Here is a 25,356-nt window from a genome sequence, read left to right as displayed (position 1 = left end):
TTTTATAAGTTGAAAGGAACCTTTTTCTTAATATTTTCTGAAGGTAAGGAAGCCATTTTCAATACGGAGGTGGAAGAACGTTTTCTTCTACCAGTGGCGCACCCAGGGGGGCGCAATGGGTCCTAGCACCCCCAAATAAAAAGGGGAAAAAATTAGAAAAATTTTCAAAAATCTTTTCCTAATTAAAATTCATTTTTTTATTTATGTTGTGTCGTGTCTTCTATTTCTATACTACTTATGAATTAGCGGTCACTTAAGGTGGGAATACCTAATAGCTCTCAGGGATCATGGCCGCTGTGAACGCAAGGCGAACGAAGTAGTGCTCGGGCGGACCAAGCTCTACTTCATTTGCCGAGTCGGGCAAGAGGAGATCACGGGTATCATGTATTGGCGATCATTGCAGATGCTCAGTCATAGGTCGTATGCAATGCGTAGTGTGTATTCTCAACTCGTCTGCTCAAATCGGCCTCCCAAAGATGAAATCTTGAGTGCTCGCCCCCCTCCCCCAAGACTGAATCCTGAGTGCACCACTGCCTTCTACTATAGATGCAAATAAGTTAGAGAAGACAGTCACTTATTAGCCTTAAGACATTGGTATTGTAGCCTTCAGGGGAGAATGCTGGTCTTGAAGTTCACGCTTGCTCTTGTTATCATCCAGGGAGTGAGAGGTGTGATTGAAGTCTGGTTTGCGGACTAATGAATTACTGACAATTTAAAACTATAAATTTAGAAATTGATGTACATTTAATCATACAAATACAACATTTATTTTACAATGATATTCTATCTTTTTCAATTTAGCTACTTGAATACAAATTCTACCCTACGGTTCTTCTTTATGAACTGGCCAATAACATCGTCATAAAAACTTGGTTGTAACTTAATTTTCCCAAGCAACACACACACTTGTAAAGACTGGCTGAAGCTCACTGGCCAGAGTTATTTTGACTGCATATGGCCGGTGTTTAAGCAACAGGGTGAGATAACGTAGAGGGAGCGGAAATAGCTATGCGCGCGCATAAAATCACAGTGCTGAAGCGAGGACCTGGATGCTCCCACAACCGAGAAAGCGAAAGTAGCTTGACTAGCGTCGGCCTTCGATACACAACGCTCAATTATTGCCGCGCAAGCTTAAGACGTCTTCTGTCTACAAAAATAAAAGCCTGAATGGAATGCTTATAAATGCACGCATTTATTAACAAATAAATAGTACTTCTTTCTCAATTAATGAGCTTGGGCAGCAAGCATGGAGAATTCGCCACTGGTAGCCTTAGTTGCTTTGGCATGATCCTAGTAAACAAATAAACAAACAAACAAAAAGTCTCTATTGTTAGAATAAACTTTATTTTTCTTATGCCTATTCGAGTGTCCATAATACAAGAACTTTTTCTGTTTCGTATAACGTCTCTTATTGTCACACAAGAAATCTTCGAACCCCCCCCTTCCCCAAGGGATTCACGTAATTAATGGATGAATCCTTATTCCGAACTTTTATCTAGTCAAAGATCATCGTACCCGCTTAGTTGAACTGATTTTGTACACACCCTGTTTTCCATCTCTTTCCTCCTCCTACTTGTGCTCCCCTTGCTTCAACACTTGCTAATTGATTGTTGCCCAGGTCGGACAGCATCTCTTCGTGTTCACAGATCCAGATGTTTGGTTAATCGATCAGTATTCGCTGGCCAGAACAACAGCTGGCCCTCATTACGAGTGCCAAGCCAATGTCGTACAAAGTAATCAATCGGCCTGTCACCGCCACAACAGTGTTTGGTGCGCACTTCCGGCTTACTTGGGACACTGCAAGAAATGTTGGTCTTAGAAACACGCAGCAAGGAAGCAAATGCGATGTTTACTTGAAATAAGGCTTTCGTCTATAAACAGCTAAATCCTCATGAAACAGACTTTCTAAAAAAAAAAAAAAAAAAATGGAATTAATAGCAAACAAATTCAACTTTAGAATTATATTTTTTCCTGTACAAGTCTAAGAACTTGCTTAGGTTAGTTAACATTTGAAAGGAAAATGCTATTTTGAAAAAAAAAAAGAAAAAAAATCATACAGCTTAGCTGTGTGTGTGTACCCACGTTGGATGTTAAGAAAAACCAGCATTATCACTAATAACATCACATCCCCTTGTTTTTTTATTTTGGCATTTGCTACGAAATTAAATATTATGTTATGTTCCCTTATTTCGTTTTCGACCTTAAAATGTGTCTACTTTATTAAATCCCCTATTATTTTTTATTGGCTGCTTGGTGTATCATCTGAAAGCATATTAAAGCTAATGGAGCTGAATAATCCTCTTAAATTACCTGTTACCGCTGTTTATCAGACTATATTTTTTATCATGGTTCTTATATTGATTTTTGTATAAATATCTTTATTAACAAGATTATTTCAGCTACAGAATTGATTTTTTTTATTGCAATTTCAGTGGTTACTTTAAATTTTTCTGACAGTTTTTTTTTTATTTTTTCATAAATACGGAAACAAAATGTTCTGCAATAGTTAATTTAAATTCTTTTGACTAATTGAAATCAATGTATAAATCCTTTATTTATATCCTTCCTGCTCAGTCAAGGAAATGTACATTTTGTCTCAATTAAATTTAACATCTTTGCATGCCACATCTTGTTTCCATATGGAAACATGATGCTAGCATGTTTAATTTTGAACTATAACCATTTCTTGTTATTTTAAACTCTCCTATTACTGTATTCAAATATCATGTGTCCGAACAGTTTTTTTTTATCCTATTCCAAGAAGGCAGTATTCTTAAAGACGGCTACAAGAATCCTTTATTCCCTCTCTGAGGAAATGTCACAGGCTTTTATAGAGAATAGACTCGCTTTATCTCATCGCAGAATTACTTCCTCTCTACGACACTCAATAAGGCTTCTTTCTTTCAAGAATCATTTGATATATTTAGAAGAACGCATTCCTGTTTCAACACCATCCATTATGTATTTAACCGTAACGTTGGGAACTTAAATGCTGATTCTCCTATATTCTTCAATAGTAATTAATAGCTCTGTCATTATAGTTTTTAAATATTGCAGAATCACTCAAAACATTAGTTATTATTAGCATTATATAAATAATTAATAAATGTAATGTAAACTTCCACTATAATTACTATTACATTACATAAGTGTTTAACATTGCAAAAGAAAAATACGATAAATCCGAGTTACTACTCGAACAACCATAAGTGAAAATAGATTTATTATATATTTAGCTACATTAATTTTTAAAAGGGTGTTGGAATAAATAAGTCAATTAATTGATTAATTCTGTTTCTATTAGAAAAATCTAATAAAATTTAAGTCTCAATATTTTATTAGTATTTTAATATTATTATTTATATAATTTTATTAAAACTTGTTGAACATACGCCAATGAAATATGTATTAACTCGGTACATCTTTCCCAGTGCCAGTCTAAGAGAATTTTAACTTCTCCAATAGCAAAACATGAACATCTAGAAAAGGGTGCGTGGGATATTCCGTCGCAGTCTCTCTCTTTGATTTGCAGATTGTCATTGCGCATGCGCTTTATCTGGCATTTTCTACAAAGCGTTCAGTGAGTCTCGTGAAATCTGAGATGCCCTGGCGGGAAGAGCGGTAGGCGATGTAAGCAACTTTACTAACAGAAAATATGCGCTACGAGTTCTGTCATGACGTGACCTCTGTGTGTATGTGCGCGCGCGCGGACGAGTGAGGAAGGTTGGGGAAAAAATGACTGAAATGGATGTTTACGTTGGGTCGAGAGTATGGAGAGGATGGGTTTCTGTGAAGGAAACAAGATGGTAAACGAATGCAAGGAAAAAGTTTCAATCAGAAGTTTTTCCTGAGATTTTTGCAGTTTCTACTTGCTTTTCTTTCTTTTTTTTTTTTTTTTTAAAGAAATTCCAAAATAACATCCTTACTGTTCTCCCACTTATGTTGCTTATGGTAACCGGTAAGCCAAGTTTTAACATCGGTGCTTTGCGATCAGCTGACCATAGTCGAAAACCAGTAAGTTTTCACTACAATCTCTTTTAACATTAATTATAAAATGGTCAAAACTTTTGATTTAAATTTAATGATATTTTGTGCTAAACGAACCATGATATCATAATTAAACAGTATCCAGTTTAGTGACTATGAGGACGAGAGTATTCTTTTTATGAAATTGACTAACTTTATTCAACATAATTTTTTTTCAGTTATTTTTATTGTAGTTTCATTTTTTAGACGTATTTAATTCCTTGCAATGAAAGGATATTGAAATTCATGCAACATATTTATTCAAGGCGTAATTAAATTCTCTTCTCTAAGATTTGTTCTTTTCTATTATTCTGATACTATTTGCTACGGATCATTTCTTAAACTATTACTACAAAGTTGGAATGATATATTGAAGTAAATGTATACGCAACGCTGTAAACATTCCGCTGTATTGCTTTTCGTACATGTAACTTGTGCCAATGCCCTATTTTACAGCATGCACAAGGGACAGTGGGTGTATATCGTGCCGCTCACTCATCTTTCTCAAAAATGGGTGGATTCTTCTTAAACATTCGGGCACAAATGTATCATCTTGTTGACAAGGCACTCCTTTTTTCTATTTCTATTTTTACTGAATATTCCATGTGAATATTCAGTAAAATCAGTAACTGTCAGCACCTTTTTTTTTAACGTACAATATGATCTTTTAAATAAATAAAAATATATTTAATTTTAAGAGTTCTTTGGAGTTTTATACGAACTCTAGACTTTTCAGCAGCTATGTAATTGTTTTAATCATTTTAAAATAAATTTAAAATTATTTATTTTTATTTCAGTTGTTTAAAATTCTACTCATTTTATCATATTTTATAATACATCAATAATTAACTGTATATATAATTTGATTATTTTATAATTTGTGAGTTTAAGTCTCTCATCATAAGCCGGAGTGGCGATGAAAGTCAGAAGAGGAAGAAAAATCGGTGTAAGATAGTTTAAGAGGAAGGAAATAAGGCCTCAGTTGACCAGAAATTTGTTGACCCACCGGGTACTTCTAAAACGATCGTTTGACTTTATACTGTTTAAAGGAAAATCCCAGGATGGGGGAAATACTAAAAACAATGCAAACAAAATAAAAATAAATCTGAACATTTTATTAAAATTGTGTAAAAATCAGAAATGCAGAATAAAAATACCAATAAAACAATGAAAAACAAATTGGGGAGACCTGCTTCGGGTAACCCCCCCACTAATGGGGTTTGGGACCGCTTTAATATTGGCCTTCAGAGCCCGAGTTTGTTCAAATGAAAATTATTAGACTGATATTATTATATCACAGGTGGCTAACTTTAGTTTTTTCCTTGTATGATGTTACTAAGTATTGGTAGCTTGCACCCATCCTTAAGAACCGTTTATCAACCAAGAGGCATCTTTCCTGATGCAAAAAGCGAGGTAGATAGACGAAGAAACAGTTCCTAATTCAGTGGTAGATTCTGTTTTCCTCGATGAGATGTTTCTTTCGTATTTTACATATGTAGTATTTTAGAACGTTAACGAGAAAAATTAAGAACTTTGATTTAATTGAAGCTGTAGTAAGACTACCTCAAGAAAAGTTGGTACTGGGATCTTAAGTAACCTCAGCGAATCTCTGACAAATGTGGAAGAAGAGTATTTAAATTCCTTGACGCAGGTCAATGGAATTTCTTCTTTATAGTCGTTATAAGGACTGGCTTAAAGGGGCGAAGCAAGAATTCTTTTCATCTTCCCCGTTATCTTTAGAGGACAGTGTAGGGATAGGATGTTATTGAGCTATTAACGATCTGATCATGGCAGGAGGGTAATAGCAATAGCAGCGCCTCAGTTAGAACTTCATTGGCTACAGCATTGCCATCCATTACCCTTCCAGGGTAACCGTTCTTCCACTGTTTTCGTGAAATCTCTTAAATTCGTGACATTTTATGAATAATCTGTTCATATTATAAAATAATAGGTGTAATTAGATATATGCTTTATTTGGGCAAATTTTTAAAATATACAAAAAATTTAAAGAGTTTTTCTTAAATATATTATAGTTTCAATATTTTTTTAGATTTATTAAAAAATCTAAAAAATTAAAAAATTTATGAAAGTATTTGGTTGTTAAGTTCATAAGAATAAATATCATAATTTTTTTTTAAATGATAAAATGTAAATATTTGTTTTATAGGTGTATTATTTAAAATATGAAATATATTAATTGATATGCATTAGTATTTTGTATATCTTTTATACAAATCTTAATACAATTTCGGTTTCCAAGGGATGGGTTAAACAAATAATAATAAAAGAGGGGAACGTTTAGTCTTGGTTGATTGAATCATCATAGATAACAGAATAGACATTTTCTTCAAATTTTAGTGTTGTAAAATTTCAAAATAATTTTTTTTCTAGAAAGTCCATATCGCAGATTAAATCACCTTTATATATTGAAATTGCAACTTGTAAAAACTGATTGGTCCGTCGCAATCAAAACATAAATACTTCAGCCAGAATGATTTTGAAAAATATAGTTCGAGTATTTGAAGAAACGAACAATAACTGCGTGTGTGGATTTATCATAGTAATTCTGTTGAATTGTTTATTAGACAGTAATATCCTCCAAAATCTTTTCTTTTGCAAAATGACAATAAGCATGCCATATTCAGTGTTTATTGAAATCTAATAAACACTGAATCTCGCACAAGAGGTACAAGAACCTACAGCACATCAGTGCCGTGTGTGAGGTGTTGATGAGGGTTGAGAAAGAAAAAATCTGTTGACATTCTTCTTAAAGAGCTGTCGGTTGTGATTGTTAGAAAGACATTATGGAGAAGTCTGTTCCAGAGTACAGAAGTAGATGGAATAAATGAAGAAGAGAAACAGGTTTGATCAGTTCGCAGTTGTACTGTAAATGGATGTTGGAGAGCAGCTTAATTTGTTTTAAAGACCTAAGGGTTGGGCAGATTTGGATTTTCTTAGGGTTAGTAGCTGGGAGGTGGGATAGTTTCTTGAGCGGAAAAGAATGCCTGATTTTTTAGAAGCTGAGTAAGTCATTGATGTGACGAGTTTGTGCCAGGAGAGGTTGGAGGTAAATGTCAGTCCAAGGAGAGAGAGAGAGTTCATTCTGTCTGGTGATGTGTATTACTGAGGATGAGGGAAGGTGAACTGAGATGCCTTTTGCGAGAGAAAAGGAAGAACTGCGTTTTGGCAACATTGAAGATGACTGGATCATCACACAGATGATATGACACAGGCTGCAGATCTGATCTAAAGAATGTCTGGGAAATACACGGTTTGTCAAATGAGTAGGATGAGGGGAGAGTGCTATCGTCGGCAAAGCTATGCATAGGATTTTTAGTGATTGAGAGTAGATCATTTATGTATAAGAGAAAGAGGGTAGGTGAGAGAACGGATCCCTGAGGGGGGGCTCCTGCATCGGTGACAAAGCTCGAAGAAAAGGCGCATTCTACCATGAGACGCAATGAACGACCGGAGAAAGCTAGCCATTTAGTTACAGAGGGTGGCAGGAAGACCGAAGGAAGGAAGTCTGCAAAGCAGGCGATGTCAAACACGACTGAAAACCTTGGAAATGTCAAGAGCAACAGCACACGTTTCTAAGAACCTCCAGCAGTAAGTGATGTAGGGTAACATATCAAACGTGGTTCTGAGAGGATCTAGATGATGACAATTGGTTGATAGTTGGACGGGTATTGAACAGATAAATTTTTCATATTTCTTATTCATCTGACTTAAAAATATTTGTTTGCCCTAAACATTAAGACAATTATTCAATATATTATGTTTGATAAATCCAGGAAAAACAGCAAAGTTTGTAGGAGATTCCAATATTGTTCTGATTCGTTCGGTATATTTCTAAACAGCTGCCTTTTAAAACAATATGTTCCTCCTTCATCTGTACTCCAACTAACACCAAATTTGGATAATAAATGCAATATTTACTCTCGGTCTTTACAAGTCAACAGCCTTCGTGCCAACAAAAGCGAAGCGACTAGTTTAACTGATATGTACCAGTATTATTCAGCCAGTAACAGTGTAATGTTTAATTTAGAGGCGTGCGTCAATATCTAAGTAGAGTATATGTAAACATACAACGTAAGGACAATACCGTGTCCTTGCAATATATTTTTCGTGGAATCTTTTTAATGCGATCCATTCTACCCAGAAAGAACTTTCAGCTATTTTGACATCGCGTCATATGATTGAGTTCCTTACTTTATTTTTGATCTTAATGACACCAGAATGTGTATATTTAAAACTAATACGTTAAAATAATTGCTCGTTTCTAAAAGAAAGAGCTGATTGTCAGTAGTATAGTAAAGGGATGCTCATTTCCTCCAACAGTAGTATAGTAAAGGGATGCTCATTTCCTCCAACAGTTTCAGTTAATTACAATCCAACTACTACCACATGCAGTCTGGTGTCACTTATTAGGGCCTTGCACCCGAGATAAGACAGTTTATTTCCCATGAGATCGAGTTGAAACCAAAGCATTGTGATAAGGAAGGACGTTCCTCGTTACAATTAATTTTCTCATTTTCCGCAAGGCTGACAATTATTATAATAGGAATTATGCGACTCACACATGAATAATCGACACAATCTTTCGATAAAATAAATGAAAAATCAACTCGTCCTAAGTGCCCTAGTAAATATTTTTGCTCTGAACTATTTACAGTAATGTGCACTAGAGGGCGCTTATCTCGGCTCGGTGTTATAGGGCAAATAATTAATCAACTCTCTTTCAGAAAGATGGTACAGTAATTAATTATTTATCTGAAGAGAAACACACTTTTAACACCCAAGCCGCCAAGTTTTCGTCTTAGTTTAAAGATAGAAGTTTGCAAAATTTAGTTTGTGATATTAATTAAACACTAGAAGTAGGATAATAATGGGATGAGGATAAAAAAATAAACACCCAAGCATCAACACATGCATATCAACTATACAGAGTTTAATTTATCATAACGTCTATACTCTGTTGACTCACTGGATCTTAAAACCTATTTCCATACTCAAAAAAAACACTGTAAGAGAACAGGAAGAAGGGAAATGTTACAAATAAGTTTAAGTGGGGTGTTTTCCTCCGGGAACTCCCGTTTTAAAACTATGGCTAATCGTTTTAAATTAATATGAAGATGAAAGCTAATTACGAGGTTTATAAGATCAAAAGATAAACCATTTAGTCAAAGCGAATTAGACTCGCATTCTGTCGCTCTTACTAAAGAAATGCGTCATTATTGAAGACTTTTATATCAGCTTACGGCGTGGACAATTGCAGTCGATTCTTTCTGTGAGAGGGAGCGGAAGGAATGACTATAGAACTGCATTTTCGTAAAGTGATAAGGATATTCGAGCTGACTTGTGACCTGTGGAATGAGGAAACGCAACACAAGGCACGGCCAGACTCAGAGGTACTTAAGTGGACAGATGAAAGTCTCGACACAGATCATTCGCTCCATTACGTTACGAAATCTACGTCTGCACGTTTCGCTTCTAGCGATCGATCATCAATAAATCAATAGCATACACGACAACTACGCTGGCAGTCTGACACAGTGTGGGTGTGTGGAAATCTTTCCTATGAGTCTCAGATGCTGTAAAATGTCGTTCCAGAAATGATTACGAGTTATGTAAGAACAAGCGAATATTGAAAAAAAAAAATTGTAGCCGTTATTTCAAGTGGGAGTGCGGACCTCCTTTTACTAGAGTGTGTGTGAAACAAAGAACGTCGACATGTGGAAAAATGTAGTGTCTAGTCATCAACTGAATGTCACAACCGGAAGTGAAGTCATTTCTCTTGAGAAGGCACATCTTTGGAATGAGTGCAACATTGAAGGACAAAAAAAAAAAAAAAAAAAAAAAAAAAAAAAAACATCATCGCTCTTATTAAGTTTTTTTATCTACTGCCATTATGAAATTATCAAAATATTACACATTATTCAAATACTGATTATGCAAATATACCATGCCCTTTAACTCGCTTTTTATTATATCATTAATTATAGAATAACTGTACATAATATTATATTATGCACATCTATAATAGTGATATCATTATTGGTATCGTTTCGACGTACCCAGTTGAAAACCTATAATACATCAGTAGCGTACTAGGGCGAAGGAATTATTTTTTATATATTTTACATAGTCCCCAAACCCCTCTCTAGAGATCAAACACGGCATTTTTCCACATCAGGCCTTCAATAATGATGGTGGTTACTACCGACAAAGCGATCAAATGTTCCCCCCCCCCCTCTAATGATGATCGATTGGTCGGGTATGTTAACTTTTCTGGCACTAAGGCCAGCAAATTCCTGAAGGCTCTATGAAACTTGAGCATGTTGCAAACAAATTATTACTTTCATTAATACAAATACAAATATTCCATTTTATTCATGTACAATACAAATGTTTATTTTATTCCATGAATCTATTGTAAAATTATGATATGAAACACTTAAAGGTGTACTTTAATCTTTAAATTTTTTCATCGGTTGCTTTAAGTTTTATTAATTTATTTATTAAAATTACTTTACTAATTAATGTTGAAGAAAGTTTGTTTAAAAATATTAAATTGAAAACAACTTTCTAAGAAAAATAAAATATGTTTGCAAACAATATCGATCAATAAATAATATATATTTATTATTTTAAATTAAAAAAGCATCTCAAAACGATAATAAGAAATAATGAAAACGGATATGAACCATTTTGTGTTGTCTGCTTATTTTGGTTTCACATTTTTTTATTTTATCTTCCAATTTTCATTTGGTTACAGATTCTGTATAAATATACAAGTTTCGCATTACTCTTCAAAATGTCGCATAACTTGAGAATCCGCAGTCAATTAATTTCTTTAATGGAGATAGACTGGGATATTTGTACGTTTCACTCATATGTTCCTAACTTGCCAGAATTAAACAATGAAATTCAAGAAGAAACTGGGATGGAATTCATTTAACCGATCTCATAACGCAGCTAACAGGCTTTTACCCTCCAGCAAACTCGAGGTTTTTCATCACCGGCTTGCGAGAGGGTAAATGCAAATAGACTATAGTACATACAGTTTATAGACAAAATATACTATTAGTGGCGATAGATGGCATTGTGTATTGTGCATATAGTCATGTAGAGATTGGAGATGTTTCAAAATAGTAAGGTGAGTTGTGGCGAGCTCCTCGCGATATGCTCATAGAGGCGTCAGGTAATAATAATATAAATTATATTACATAATTATTAGGTCGTAGACAATCTTCTTCGACTATTGGGGTCTAAGTGGCTTGAAGAAGCGCCATATTTGGTCTCCATAGCTGGGCTTTCGGATTACCTAACCCTTAATCTAATTTATTATTAAGAGAGACTTCCAGAGAGTCAGACTCATCGAGGGAGGCCACATAATACAGACACCAGCTATCATACTTATTCTTGAATTCATTCACGCTGCTTGCACTCGCAACATCCAGTGGCAATCCATTCCAATCACGCACCACCCTATGAGAGAAAAATCTAGCCCTCACACCCTTCTTGGGGCCTTCATTCTCAGCTTCCAAGGATGCCCTCTCGTTCTTTCCACACCCTCATTAAATTGAAAAATTCCTTCAATTGAAATCTTATATGATCGTTTCAGAAGTTTCTAAGCCTCAATCATATCACCCCTCTTTCTCCTGTTTGCTAGCGTCTGCAGTCTATAATATATTTTATATTATATTATATTTGGTGTATAATGTCAGTTACATGTATTTTGGGGGTATGAAAAATTCCAGTTTTTCGTAAAACCGTTAACCTCATATGAGAACAGCTAACCAATCCGAATCGAAACTAGCTTATCCTTACTATAATAATACATGTTCCGAGGCTATTTTAGGATACTCGAAATACTAAATGATCATTGTAATCACACGAAATGCATAGTCCTTATTCGGATATTCTTGGCTCCCATTTGGCATTAGATAGTAGTAGTAATAATGCTACAATCTCGTTTCAAATGGCAGTCTCGTACTGCTAATCCCTGTTGGGAATGAAATGTCAGAGCTTGTGCATATATTATGATCAACATTGCCAGTATTGGCTGATAGTAATAATATCGAGTAGAAATCATCAGGTTGACAAGGATTTGACATTTAACTTCTTCGCCATTACAGTACAATGTTGAACTTAAGAACGATTAAGGAGGATTACACCCTATTTAATTCTGTCGACTAAGATGCTTTGAGATTGGACTTATTTACTTTCTCATGAGGGAACATCGTTGCTACAAACTCTGACCTATTGTTCAAAGTTTAATCTTCCATATCGTCGTGTGTGTGTAATACTAATTACGCCCATTGATTTCATCTCTTTGGACTTTAGTTTATTGACCTCTACTTCACAAACAGGTTTCTTAGTTGTGGGGGTTGGGGAAGGATCCGTAGAAATATTTGTGCACTTCTTGTAGGATTTTTAATATTGTAGCAATATAATTTAATAATATGTATTCTTTTCTTTTTTATCAATAGATGACAATGAATAAATAATAAACAGAAGATGGGACATGTTGTTGACTTATATGGAAGACTGAAACTGGCACGAAAATTTCCACTCAATATAAAGGTAAGAACTGTTACATTGTTGATTTTCGTGCGATGTCAATAATGTAGTTTTATTGTTAATGACATACGTCATCTGACGTCACTCAAGAGTATATATTATTCATTAAAAATATGTGCGTATTATATACGGGATCTGTGGAGCACAAACCTTCGGGATGTATTTCTTCGAAGATTTAAACTCAATGAATAATTTTCATTTTCTCTTAGGAACGAGTGCAAGTATGACTCAAATATTTTATATGCAAGTTGTTGAAACTATTTCGCCAGATAGAAATGGGAGGGTTCGATTTAAAAAAGCAACATTTTTGAAGTCAAAAACAACTTGGGAAATGCTTCTGAATGAAGAAAAAAATTCATGTAATATTCCAATATGTTTCTCCTTTAGTTGTACAGCAAGCTATTGGAATGTAATAATCCCGAACTAGAAGTTGTTGGTATGCATTGTCTTCCGAGGGTTACCAATCGAAATGTTCTTCTATGACGTTACTACCCCTGGAGACAATAAATATGTTATTCAGCTAAATATTTTTTCGGTCTGCCTGCCATCCTCTGATGTTCTATGCTAACATGGAAAAGCAAAAACACCCGTGCTAATCTTACCACAGTGGCACACTTCAATACGAAAGAAAAGAATAATAATAAAGGTGGAATGTTATGTTGCTTGACTGACGAGATCGCAAGAGGAGAAGCGAGAAAGAAAGAAAAAAAAAAGCAGGAAAGCTGACGATACAAGTGTTCCTGGTTGGATTAACCGATATCCATTCCTTTTGACCAAATTTGGTGAACGCTTCAATACACTGACCTGGAAATTTGTCATATGTCGACTTCAATCACGGTTACCATAGAGACAAGTGAAGGAATGCAGAAGAATTTCGAAGTTTCTTTCAACAACAGGGGAAAAAATGTATTAGTAGAATATACGAAAACATCATCCGCCGAGAAGGTTTTTTTTTTTTTTTTTGTTGGTGCTGACTTTGAAGTATCTTTTTGCATCAGTGAATGATTGAAATCATAGTAGCGTATGTTGTATCTCAAGCAGTTTGCTGAGTTTTCTAATATTGCTTCAAATAAGGTTTGTGTATAAAGAGAATGTTTGTAATCAAAACAGTAAGTCGATTGTTGTGTGTCTACATTTTCTGTTTACTACACCAAAGAATGTTTTCCATTGTTGCAGATAACAATTGAAAAATGCAAACTTTTTGTCCATTGTTGTACTTCTGTAGAGAGCTTTAGGTTATTTATTATTGCTGTATTTTTATTTAGTTATTGATTATTGCTGTATTTTAAATGCATTTGATACAATTAAAATTTTAAATTGCATAGCCTTAAGGAATTAATGTTTATATGATAAAAATCTAAGAAATGACGTTTTTTGCCCACTATTAATGAGGCTGCGAGTATGGCACTCTTTACAATACAGTGTGGGAATGGATAGTAATAGTTTGACTTATTCATTTCTATTCCTGTATACGAATAGGTGCTTTGTGTTCCTGTTTCGTAGGTGCTTATTCGTGTTTTATAGGTATCTTTTGGGGAAAATGTGGGTTATTGGCCGCTCGGGTGCAAACTTTTATCGGCCGTCCCTTAAAAAAATAACTAAAAGAAATTGTATGTAGCATTTACTACAATAAATAAATAACTAAAAAATAAATAAAAAAAATAAAACTAAATAACTAAAAGAAATTGTATGTAGCATTTACTACAATAAATAAAATAACAATTTATGCTAATCAAAAGTTACATGTCTTATTTATTAAAAACACAGAATACATAGTTTCGCATAGTTATTTTTAACATTTTTTAAAAAACAAACAAAAAAAGAACAACAATTGTTTCTTAATATAAACACAGATTAATTGCACATGCCTTTATGTAAAATTTACTTGACGTGATTTTTGTAGTAAAATCATTTATTATATCCTCCATATCTAAATTAGTAGCAATTTGATGTCCTATGCTAATAAGACTTAAATTGATGAGTCTATCCTGTGTCATTGTACTGCTGATATATTTTATAATTTTCAGCTTTGAAAAGGATCTTTTGCCATTTGCAACAGTCACATGTATTGTTAAATAAATTCTTAGTGTTATTGACAAATTGGGGAAAACACTAAGATCATTCGATAATATAAACTCAAGTACCGAACATGCGTTCATATTCGGATTAAGACAGATTAAAATATTTTCTATTTCCTCGCATAATTCCAAGGAGTTTATATCAGAATCTTTACCATCTGTCAATTTTATCTCCAAATCTTTACAATGTTTTAATTTTTTTTTTCTCCATTGGTTTTAATAAATAAATGTTACTTAAAAATTCAAAAACATCATTATGGTCTTTCAATAATGTAAATCTTTCAAGTTTTGAAATAGCTATATCAGTTATAACTAAATAAAAATTGATTTGAAATTTTGTTCTTGCCATTCAATAACTTCATCTTCACTGTCATACGAGAATAATCTTTTTGTTTTCCGAGGTCTGACTATTGGCATACAAGGAAAAATTGGATCACAATCCACTGTATTTGCAATTTCGGTTGCTTCCCCTAACATATTTTGAATGCCTCATCTGTTCTACAATCCTTTAAATAATTTTTAGGTCTATCAACATTTTCATTATTGTAGACATAAGTACGTCCGGTTTTTGCATCGAATTACTTATGATATTAATTTTCGATAAGATTTGGTGCCATATAACAAGAGAATATATGAATTTGAAAGATTTAATTTTTAATAATAATGATTCAGCTTCGTTCCTTGTGTCGCTATCTTTTGATTTATCTTGATATAAAATGTATAAAGAATATAAAAAATAAGTGTAAAAATATTTTTTCTAAATTAACCTTTTCAATATACCTTAAAGCTTTTACAGCGTCTATGCGGCTTGACCATCATATATATATATATATATATATATATATATATATATATATATATATATATATATATATATATATTTCCTGAATTAATGAAAAAAAATTTGCTATTTCACGCGGAACACTTGCAGCATCATTTACAAATAGATTAAGCGTATGAGCGGCACATGGTACGTATAACGTACCATGGGTTCATATCTAATATTCTCTTTTGGAGACCCTGATTTTTGCCCTTCATGTTTGCCCCTTTATCATATGCTTGAGCACGTAAATCGTAAAGATTTATATTTTCTGATTGCAAAAAATCTACAACAAAATTTGTTAAACCTTCGCCTGTTGAGTTAGTAATTGAATAAAATCCTAAAAAGTGTTCTCTGATTTATATTTTCTTGTTGTCATTATCGAGGTAAACAAATCTTACAACAATACTTAATTGATTTTCGTGAGATGCGTCTGGAGTGGTGTCTAAAATGATAGCGTAATATTTATTTAATTTTAGCATTTTAACAATATTAGATTTTATTTTTTCTCCTATTATTGAAATTATTTCATTTTGAATTTTTTCGCCTAAATAATGTGGCATTTTGTTCTTATCTGTTTGTATTCGACTTATATGAACTGCCATTACATTATCGAATTTTGCTACATTTTCTATTAATTTTAAAAAATTGCCATTGCTATCTTCAAAATGTTTATTACTGTTACCTCTGAAAGCTAAATTTTGTCCTGCTAAAAATTGAACTGTATAAATAATCCTTTCTATTACCGATTTCCAATGATTTTTTCTAGTTTCATTAATTGTTCATTTACCGCATCTATTTTATTATTATTTATAAATGACTTTTATAAATCGTTCTATGACTTGTAACATTTGATACGTGCTTCACTTTTTTCACGGCGCTCTAATGTTCTCGATAAATGTTGCCAATCGCAACAACAACCAATTGCATCATTGAACGCATTAATTTTATCGTTAAAAAGTTTACAAGGAAAACAATATACTGAATTTTTGCATTTAGAATACAATAACCAATTTGTGTGTATCTTTTCGTTATTACTTAATCCTTTATAGTAATAATCTGCTGAAAATGATCTGTTTTTTTAATCTTTTGGAAAATCAGTATCATATATTTGTTTTGGTCCAACATCTATTAGAACCATTTTGAGATTATCTGTTATTTTTAAAGGCCACTTTCTTGGATCATCAAAATCATGCTCAAGGATAGAATTCGTAAGAGAGTTTTCAGTTGTTATACTTGTATTGCACACGCTTTTGTCACCTGTTTCTTCAGGTGAACCGAGTGAGCTGTTGAGAGCTTCAGAAGTGAAAGATGAATGTTCTAAGCATCGTGCTTTAGAAGCTATAGAATCTTCAGTTAAATGTATGGCAGAAGATGAAGAATCTTCAAAATTTTCTCGAGCAACTGAAGATTTGTCTCTACATGAAGATGTAGATGAAAAATAATTGGAAATAGGAGTCGTAATTTTTTTTTACATTTTCGTCATTCTGTGCTCTTCGTTTTCTATATTCTGCTCCATAAAATCTTTTTCTTCCGTCTGACATCAATATATACTGCATTATTTAATCCAAATTAGATATTAGCTACATAAAATAAATATTTGATATTTGTTTCTTGCCGCCCTATCAATGTTGCCTCCCAGGTGCGGTGCACCTTTTGCACCCTCGGGTTGGCGCGGCCCTACATGTGGGTAGTACTTCTTAACCATTGTTAGGAGGAATTCTGTTATCGGACAGTGTAACGTAGAAATGTTTTTCTTCATTTGTCCACCAGCGAATTATGGAGCTTCCGTTGTTTTAGACAGTTATAAATGATGTACTAATATGACTGGTGTACTTCACTTCTAGAAAAGTAGTTTATTCATGGGCATAATTAGACTATGATCTACTATTTTTTTTTTTTCTTGTCAATGATTGCTGAGACCAATAAATGAGCTACCCGCATGCGCTGTGGTCATGAGATTTTAAACTGTGACAAAAAAACTTAAAAATACGGTTTAGAATTTGAATGTTGACCTGAATTAGAATTAGTCGGATGAGATTGGAAAAAGCAGACTATAACGTTTATGTCGCAACGTTGACTTTCGAAGCTGCAAAGCCTAATATGCATGCACAATAGTAATATTTAAAAACATATAATACTTAATGGCCTGATCTTCAATTGTTACGTTTCCCGAAATATATCTTCTTTATTTTCTAGTCTTCTTTTAGTATAAAATTAGACCGAAGTTTTCCGAAAAATTAAAAAGTGTTATCGGACTTATTTATTTCCTAATGGGAGATCATTCAGTCCTAACTTTTGAAGATTAGTTGGTAGATAACTCTCCATGTGGAATGCTTCCCAACATTCAGAATCTAAATGGAAATCTAGCTCTAGTAGAATCAAAAAATCATGTATAAGTCTCGCGTAGTTTTTCTACTCAAATGCAGAAAATAACCAGTTTTGTCTTTCAGTTCACCTTTACATATGCTCATCCACAGTGGCCTGACGAATATGAAGACAGTATTAGACCTTTCTTTATCTCGCAAAATATCTTTAAGCATGTCCGCTGTACCAGAATCGCAACTAACAATTATTATTAGATGCAGGAAATGCCACATCCTTTGGATACATTCTTTAATGTGTCCCTACAAAATAATAATAAAATCTAAAAGGTCATGAGGTGGAATCGGCATTTCCAGCAAATCTGGGAACTTCTCATTCAAGAAAACTTTAACTGGATAAGCATAATGTAAGACGGAGGAAATCTCTGAGATTTCTCAGGCTATGTGAAAATCCTATTTCGCTTCAAACCAGTTCGCATTCACTGTCTGATTGTATTCTCCCTTAGCAGAGACAAATATTTATGCTTCATGGCTCAGATGGAATCTTTCATGATTATAAGCTGAATTTCCATTGTAATAACTGCAGTCTGAAACTCAACATAAAACATACTTTTTATTTTACTGTGGACCTCCTTAATGTAACCATAAGTACAACGACGCAAAAATCTTAAGAGCTCTTTAACTGAAGTTGCCAGAATTTTCATCCCACAAAATAGACAATCTGCCCAGAGAACACACAGAATTAACATGCATAAGATTGTAGTCAGCTTTAGTTTCTTTTTGGCAGTAATTCCAATTGTACTGTGAACCGCACAAGTATGACAGAGAGCTACACGCATGCGCTGTGGTCATGAGATTTTAAATCTGTGATAGAAAACTTAAAAATCCGGTTTAGAATTTGAATGATGACCTAAATTTGAATTAGTCGGATGAGATTGGAAAAAGCAGACTATAGCATTCATGTCGAGATTGGAAAACTAAAGAAGTCCTTCCTCTTTCTCTCTCTCTCACCGAAAAAACGAAGCCTTCTTACTGTCGCTTATTAGACACGAGCTTAATAGCGATTCATTCTCTTCCTTCTGTAGAAAACTTCGAGAAACTAATCAGAGGTTCCGCCAGACGAATCAGCTTTCATATTGCTAACCCCCCGTGCACTAAGGCATCTGCTAACATTAAATAAAAGGGACTCCCCGTACGTCCTCAGTGACCGATGCTAAGAAAGTAAAGCTAGATGGAGGAGTGGTGTTCGTTCGTTCCGCGCGGCTAAATTTCTGTCATCATTTCCTGAAAATAAGTTGGGCTGATTTATCTGAGCACTTGAGAAACGTCTTATGTCTTCGGAAGGAACAACGAGAAACAGAAAAGTACGTTCAAGATTTCTTCCTTCCGTATCTATTAAGCGTGGTCGTTTATTACAATTATTGTTGGCATCGGAATAGCTTCGTTATTACTGCATTGCGGTATCAGCTTTCAATCAACCATTTGTCGCTCCCTTTTTAACGACGAGGAAATAGTTTGTCATCAAGGATCCCATTGGTTGATTCAATTTATATTGAAAAGTACAGAAATGGTCATAAAATAATGTAATATTTTCATTTTGTTTTTGTATTTTTTTCAGTTGACCGTGCAGATACGAAACTCCCCCAGTGACTCCCACACAATATTTGTGTTTACAAAGAATCCAAATGCATTTTAAGACTTATGTTCTGAGTTGGTCTCAGAACGTGCTACATAAATCATCTAGAACTTGTGTGATCGGAAACTTATCCACTTAGAAAGAGGATGCTTCCGATACATGTGTAGTATTAAACAATGTAGATAACAGGTTACACGTATGAGGATCTTATTGTTAGCCTGGACAGTTTCATTCCCAAGTATTATTAACATAAGATGCTTTTCCAAGGAAGTAGGCAATATCTAAATCACGCAGCACTGAAGTGGTTCGTGTAAACAATCGTTTGTCTCCGGACGAAATTTAGGAAAGGTTTTCCAAGTATTCTTAACCCTCTTAAGTGGCTTCTGAGAGCCAACTGTAATTATGTGCTTTATATAATTTAACTCCAATGCTCTTATACAGATTCAGTATTATATATGTGATTCCATTTGACGTATCTAATATCAATACAATTTATTCATAGATATCTTACAGCAAATGTTATCATATATACATTGAAATGTTATCATATATACATTGATATATCTTATATCCTTATAAGGACTGGCTTAAAGGGGCGATGCTTTTCATCTTCCCCGTTATCTGTAGAGGACAGTGTAGGGATAAGGTGTTATTGAGCAATTAAAGCTCTGATCATGGCAGGAGGGTAACAGCAATAGCCGAGCCTCAGTTGAAACTTCATTAGCTACAGCATTGCCATCCATTACCCTCCAAGGGTATTAATCACCGCATCTCACGGTCAATTAACTCAGCTTCCCATCCTCTATATCTTATAGTCCTTATAAGGATTAGCTTAAAGGGGCGAAGCAAGAATGCTTTTCATCTTCCGCGTTATCTGCAGAGGACTGTGTAAGGATAAGGTATTGTTGAGCTATTAAAGCTCTGATCATGGCAAGAGGGTAACAGCAATAGCCAAGCCTCAGTTAGAACTTCATTGGCTACAGCATTGCCATCCCTCCAAAGGTATTATTAATCACCGCATCTCAGGGTCGTGTTTATATTATATATTATATCTTTAAAATATTTGAACTTTGAAATTAATTCGTTGATGGACTGAGTCCTTGACTCTTTATCCCTTCATCTGGATTTTAGATTGTGGGTGATGAGATTATTGTGGGTAATTTACCCGCTCATTGTGAGTATTGAGGCTGTGTCGGCTTTCTCCTGCGATGGCGGATTTCGGTTTTTTATGTTTGAAACGATCTGAGGGCTTCTAGTCCGCTGCCTGTCGAACTAGCTGATTTGGGTGATTATCCGTGATTGTGAAGAATTTCTCCGCAATGCTTGTCATGTAGGTCTTAATATATGGAAGATTGGCTTCTTGATGTAACTGGATGTTTCTGATGAACCATGGGGCATTAAATGCCATTCTTAGGCATTTATTCTGTATTATCTGAAGTCTGTTGATGTTGCTTTTAGTCGTGTGACCCCAGGTTGGAGAGGTGTAATTTAGTTGCGGTGTGATTACCGATTTGAAAAGGAGGATTTTGTTGCTTATGCTTAGGAAACTGTTCCTATTCAAAAGTGGATATTGCTGTGCTATGGTCTGACTTGCCTTAGTGGCGACACTATCCATATATGACTGAAGTTTAGACGTCTATCAAGATGAATTCCCAGATATTTGGTAGAATTGCGCCAAGGGATGATTTTACCAAACATTTGTATGCTTATATTCGGGTCTGCTTTACGTCTGGTGAAAAGTACTGCAGAGCTTTTGTTTGGACTAATTGCGATACGCTACTTGGTGTACCAATCCTCCAATTCATTGACTGCTCTCTGCAGCTTGATTGTGGCCAGGTGTGGACGGAGGGATCTGGCTATAATGATTGTGTCATCGGCATAAAGAGCGGTGATAGCTGGGGACAGTTTGGGGAGATCTGCCATATATATGGAGAAGAGTAGGGGAGATAGCAGGGAACCTTGAGGGACTCCGGCTGTGATTCTCCTCTCTGTGGATCTGATACCGTTGATTTTTATTTTAAATGTTCTGTTATTTAGATATGATTTGATAAGTAGAACTAGTGGTAATGGAATACCAACTTTGTGCAGTTTAAAAATTAGTCCGTGATGCCACACTCTATCAAATACCTGAGTGATGTCCAGGAATACTGCGCCAGAGTGTTGCTGCCATACCCTTGAATTATGTGTTCGATAACTCTGTAAATTTGTAGCGTTATGGAGTGATATTTCCTAAAGCCGAATTGTTAATCTTGAATGACATGGTTGATGTCTGTTGCCTCTTGAACCCGTGTGAGAATAGCACGTTCGGCTATTTTACCTATGCCTGAAAGAAGGCTGAGTGGTGTGTAATTTTCAGGAAACTGTGTATTTTTTCCAGCTTTGGGGATTAGGAAAACGTCGGCAATTTTCCATCGCTCTGGGAAATAATTTAGACGAAGGATGGCATTAATGATGGCTACCAGATGCATAACCCCTTTGCGGGGAAGTAACGTGAGTACCTTGTTTGTTATTCCATCTGGACACGGAGCTTTTTGTTATTTAATTTTCTTAAAATTTCATATATTTCTGTTGGTGAAACTGATTTGTTGTTGGATTGGAGTGAGGCATTTTGAGTTATTTTCCGCACTTGGGTGTGAATTTTACTTATAAAATTTATTGATATAATTGGGGCTGCATTGTTATCTTAAAGATAGTTCTTAAAAGAACTGGGCGATGGACTGAGTCCTTGACTCTTTATCCCGTCATCTGAATGAAGAAAATCTGTGTGGATGGGGTGTTATTGAGCTAAAAAGCTCTAGTCATGGCTGGGTAACGGCAATAGCCGAGCTTCAGTTAAATCTTTATTGGCTACTGCATTGCCATTTGTTACCCTGGAAGTCCTGAAAAGAACTTTATGTTATCAATATCTCAAAGATAGTTCTTATAGTTATAAGAACTGGGCGATGGACTGAGTTCCTGACTCTTTATCCCGTCATCTGAATGAAGAAAATCTGTGTGGATGGAGTGTTGTTGAGCTAAAAAGCTCTAGTCATGGCTGGGTAACGGCAATAGCCGAGCCTCAGTTAAAACTTCATTGCCATTTGTTACCCTGGTAGTCCTGAAAATGACTTTTTGTTAAAATTTCACTTATTCCAATATATATTAAAACAACCATCTCAAAGATATCAATATAATTTATTTATAAATACTTGACTTAATGTTATATTTTAGTGCTATTTCTATTTATATTCAAATTATATATTTTGATTTTTTTCAAAGAGTTTATTTTTATCAATTTTTTCCCTTTCAGATATTGTTTCTATATGATTATTAAGCAATGAGACTTGTAACACGAGTAGTTCTTCTACTTTTTGGTATATCTCTGGCTTCTGTGGTGTTTATTGGTCGTTGTGGATTGAAATTAGATGAGGAACTGCGTGTTGCAGACAATTTGGTGTCTGGACCGATGTCTCCAGAATCTAGCCCTCCACAACAGAATTACTACACAGAAACACTAAAGCAGAAAGAAGAAGAATTTAAATTAGAAACTCATAGATTACAGAAAGAAATTGCCGAACTAAGGAAGAAATTACAGGGTTTCCAAGCACAACAGGACAACGTTGATCCAATCCCAATTAAAATGGTGCAATCGGACATGCCTATTATTGAAGACTGCACGGAATTCATCACCAAACAAATCAACGCGGCCGAAATTAAACACGGAGTCCAGTTGAACAACGAATACGAAGTCATTCCTTTCAGCCAATTCACTTTCAGTAGGGTTTATCCAGTGGAACTAGGATTGGGCAAACGAGTAGTGGAGAAACCCATTGGATTCAAAAGAAAAGATTTGCTGGAAGTATTCGTTCGGACATTGGAAGTCGTTAATAAAGATCGACACGGCAAACAACGCTACACGGTGGACGATTTCGTCGAAGGCATCTTCAGAAACGAACCTACTACCGGAACTCAATACGAACTCTACTTTAAAGAGAAAAATGTGTCACGCGCGTATCACAAGGTGGTCCTCATACGTCCTTTCGCTCAGGTGCACGTGGTCAGCGACGAGGTGGTGAAAACGACCAAAGAAATGATCAACATCATCCTGCCGCTATCAGGTAGGATAGACACTTTCCGCAGTTTCATGCAGAAGTTCGTCAAAGTCGGGATACGTCACGACCGTCGAGTGTTCCTGACGGTGGTCTACTTCGGAGAGGAAGGTCTGCACGACGTTCAAGTGATCCTCACAAAAATCTCCAGGGAAACGAAGTTCAGGAATCTGAATCTCCTTACCATCAACGAGACATTCTCCAGAGGAAAAGGACTGCAAGTTGGAGCCCAGCATTGGAGTAAAGGTGACGTCATTCTGTTTCTGTGTGACGTAGACGTTGTATTCTCCGCCAAATTCTTAGAAAGGTGTCGACTGAACACTTCTCCAGGGAAAAAAGTCTATTACCCAATTGTCTTCAGTCTCTACAACCCCTCGATCGTGTACTCCTTGCAGGGAAAGCCAATTCCTTCTGAAACCGAGCAGCTGGTCATATCGCGCGACACGGGATTCTGGCGGGACTTCGGATACGGCATGACCTGCCAATACCGCAGCGACTTCCTGAAGACTCGTGGATTCGATGAAGAAATTGTTGGCTGGGGAGGCGAAGATGTGATGCTGTACCGGAAGTACGTCAAAAGCACTTTGACCGTTGTCAGGGCAACCGATCCGGGTATTTTTCACATGTGGCACGAAAAGAAGTGCGACGCGAACTTGAGCGTGGACCAACATCGGGCCTGTCTGAGGTCGAGGGCTCTCAGCGAAGTGTCGCATGCTCAGCTAGGTCTGCTGGCATTCAAAGACGAGTTGAAACGACACGAAAAGGGGTCGTCCAAAGAAGACGGAGTTTCTCCTAGTACTAACGTTCTGGACAGTCCCGATGCCGCTGATCCTGCAGTAGAATAAATCGGTTTCACTGTGGTTCATGTTAACGAGTTCTGTTCGCCTTGAAGTTCTTCCTGTTATTTATTTGACGCGGAAAGTTTTGGGGAAGAAAAACTATCCCTTAGTGTTACCCCCTTCTGGGACAAGTTTCTGTGTGTTTATGTGAATAATTCAATATTTTTATATTGTAATAAAATATTGTAAATTATCCGTTTTTTTTTCTTCTTTTATACAATATCAGAATTTCTATTCCTGGCTATTTTTAACCGTGAGTGTCACTGATCAACGTCAAGCGAAATTCCCAAGACCAAACATGACAATTTATTAAATGCAGCGGTTTCAATTTAAACAGATGAATGATTAAAGTTCCCATGATGTAAACTGATTACAACTTTCTGCACATCCTAAAGAAATATCTCGTCGATGATACAACGGATCCAAATACCGCGATTTTCATTCCATTAATTATATTTAAAGTTTCTAGTAACAGATAGGAACTTGGTCTTAGAGATGATTTATGTTGCTTTTCTTAACATCATTTGTCTTCTCTGTTTGCAATTACCGGCTACAAGAACTTTTCATCATTTATATTTATTCTGTACAAGAGACGGGACTTTTTAATCGGGGTACAGAAAATGAAAAACAGCATTCATTTTGGAACCACACTTGTCCGATAATTGGCTTATGGAGACAATTTGTCATTATTTTAAATGATTTTTAAAAATACAAAGAAAAGTCTACAAATACAAACCGGAAATCCTTCCTTGACCTGCATATTACGTTGCAATGTTAACCGATATAAAAGGAACAGTTCATTATTTTATTTTTATTACTGTTGTTATTTACTCTTATTTAATTATTTATATATTTTAATTTAAAATATTATTTTATTAAAACAATTTATTTAATATTTAAACTTTTTTAAAGTAAAAAAAACTTTGAGATGATGAAGCACACCTTTTTATGTTTTATTT

At 35.0% G+C, this 25,356-nt stretch overlaps 1 protein-coding gene across 1 annotated transcript; it reads left to right on the top strand.

Moving 5' to 3' along the window:
• Nucleotides 1-3,643: 3,643 nt before the first annotated feature.
• LOC150096306 (chondroitin sulfate N-acetylgalactosaminyltransferase 2-like) lies at nt 3,644-24,530 on the top strand. The gene is made up of 3 exons (XM_090409278.1): nt 3,644-4,014; nt 12,522-12,615; nt 22,760-24,530. The coding sequence occupies exon 3, from the start codon at nt 22,787-22,789 to the stop codon at nt 24,401-24,403; it is 1,617 nt and encodes a 538-aa protein (XP_090265404.1). The 5' UTR covers nt 3,644-4,014; nt 12,522-12,615; nt 22,760-22,786; the 3' UTR covers nt 24,404-24,530.
• The last annotated feature ends 826 nt before the right edge of the window (nt 24,531-25,356 follow it).

This window comes from Typopeltis vanoorti, chromosome 19 (assembly GCF_054136105.1).
Source record: "Typopeltis vanoorti isolate ZY-2024b chromosome 19, IOZ_Tvanoo_1.0, whole genome shotgun sequence".
Taxonomy (NCBI): Eukaryota; Metazoa; Arthropoda; class Arachnida; order Uropygi; family Thelyphonidae; genus Typopeltis; species Typopeltis vanoorti.
Note: the sequence above shows the minus strand (reverse complement) of the source record. Positions and strands in the feature narration are given on the sequence as shown.

Coding starts and splice junctions, on each gene's coding strand:
- LOC150096306 (XM_090409278.1), top strand. CDS start 22,787: ATGAGACTTGTAACACGAGTAGTTCTTCTACTTTTTGGTATATCTCTG.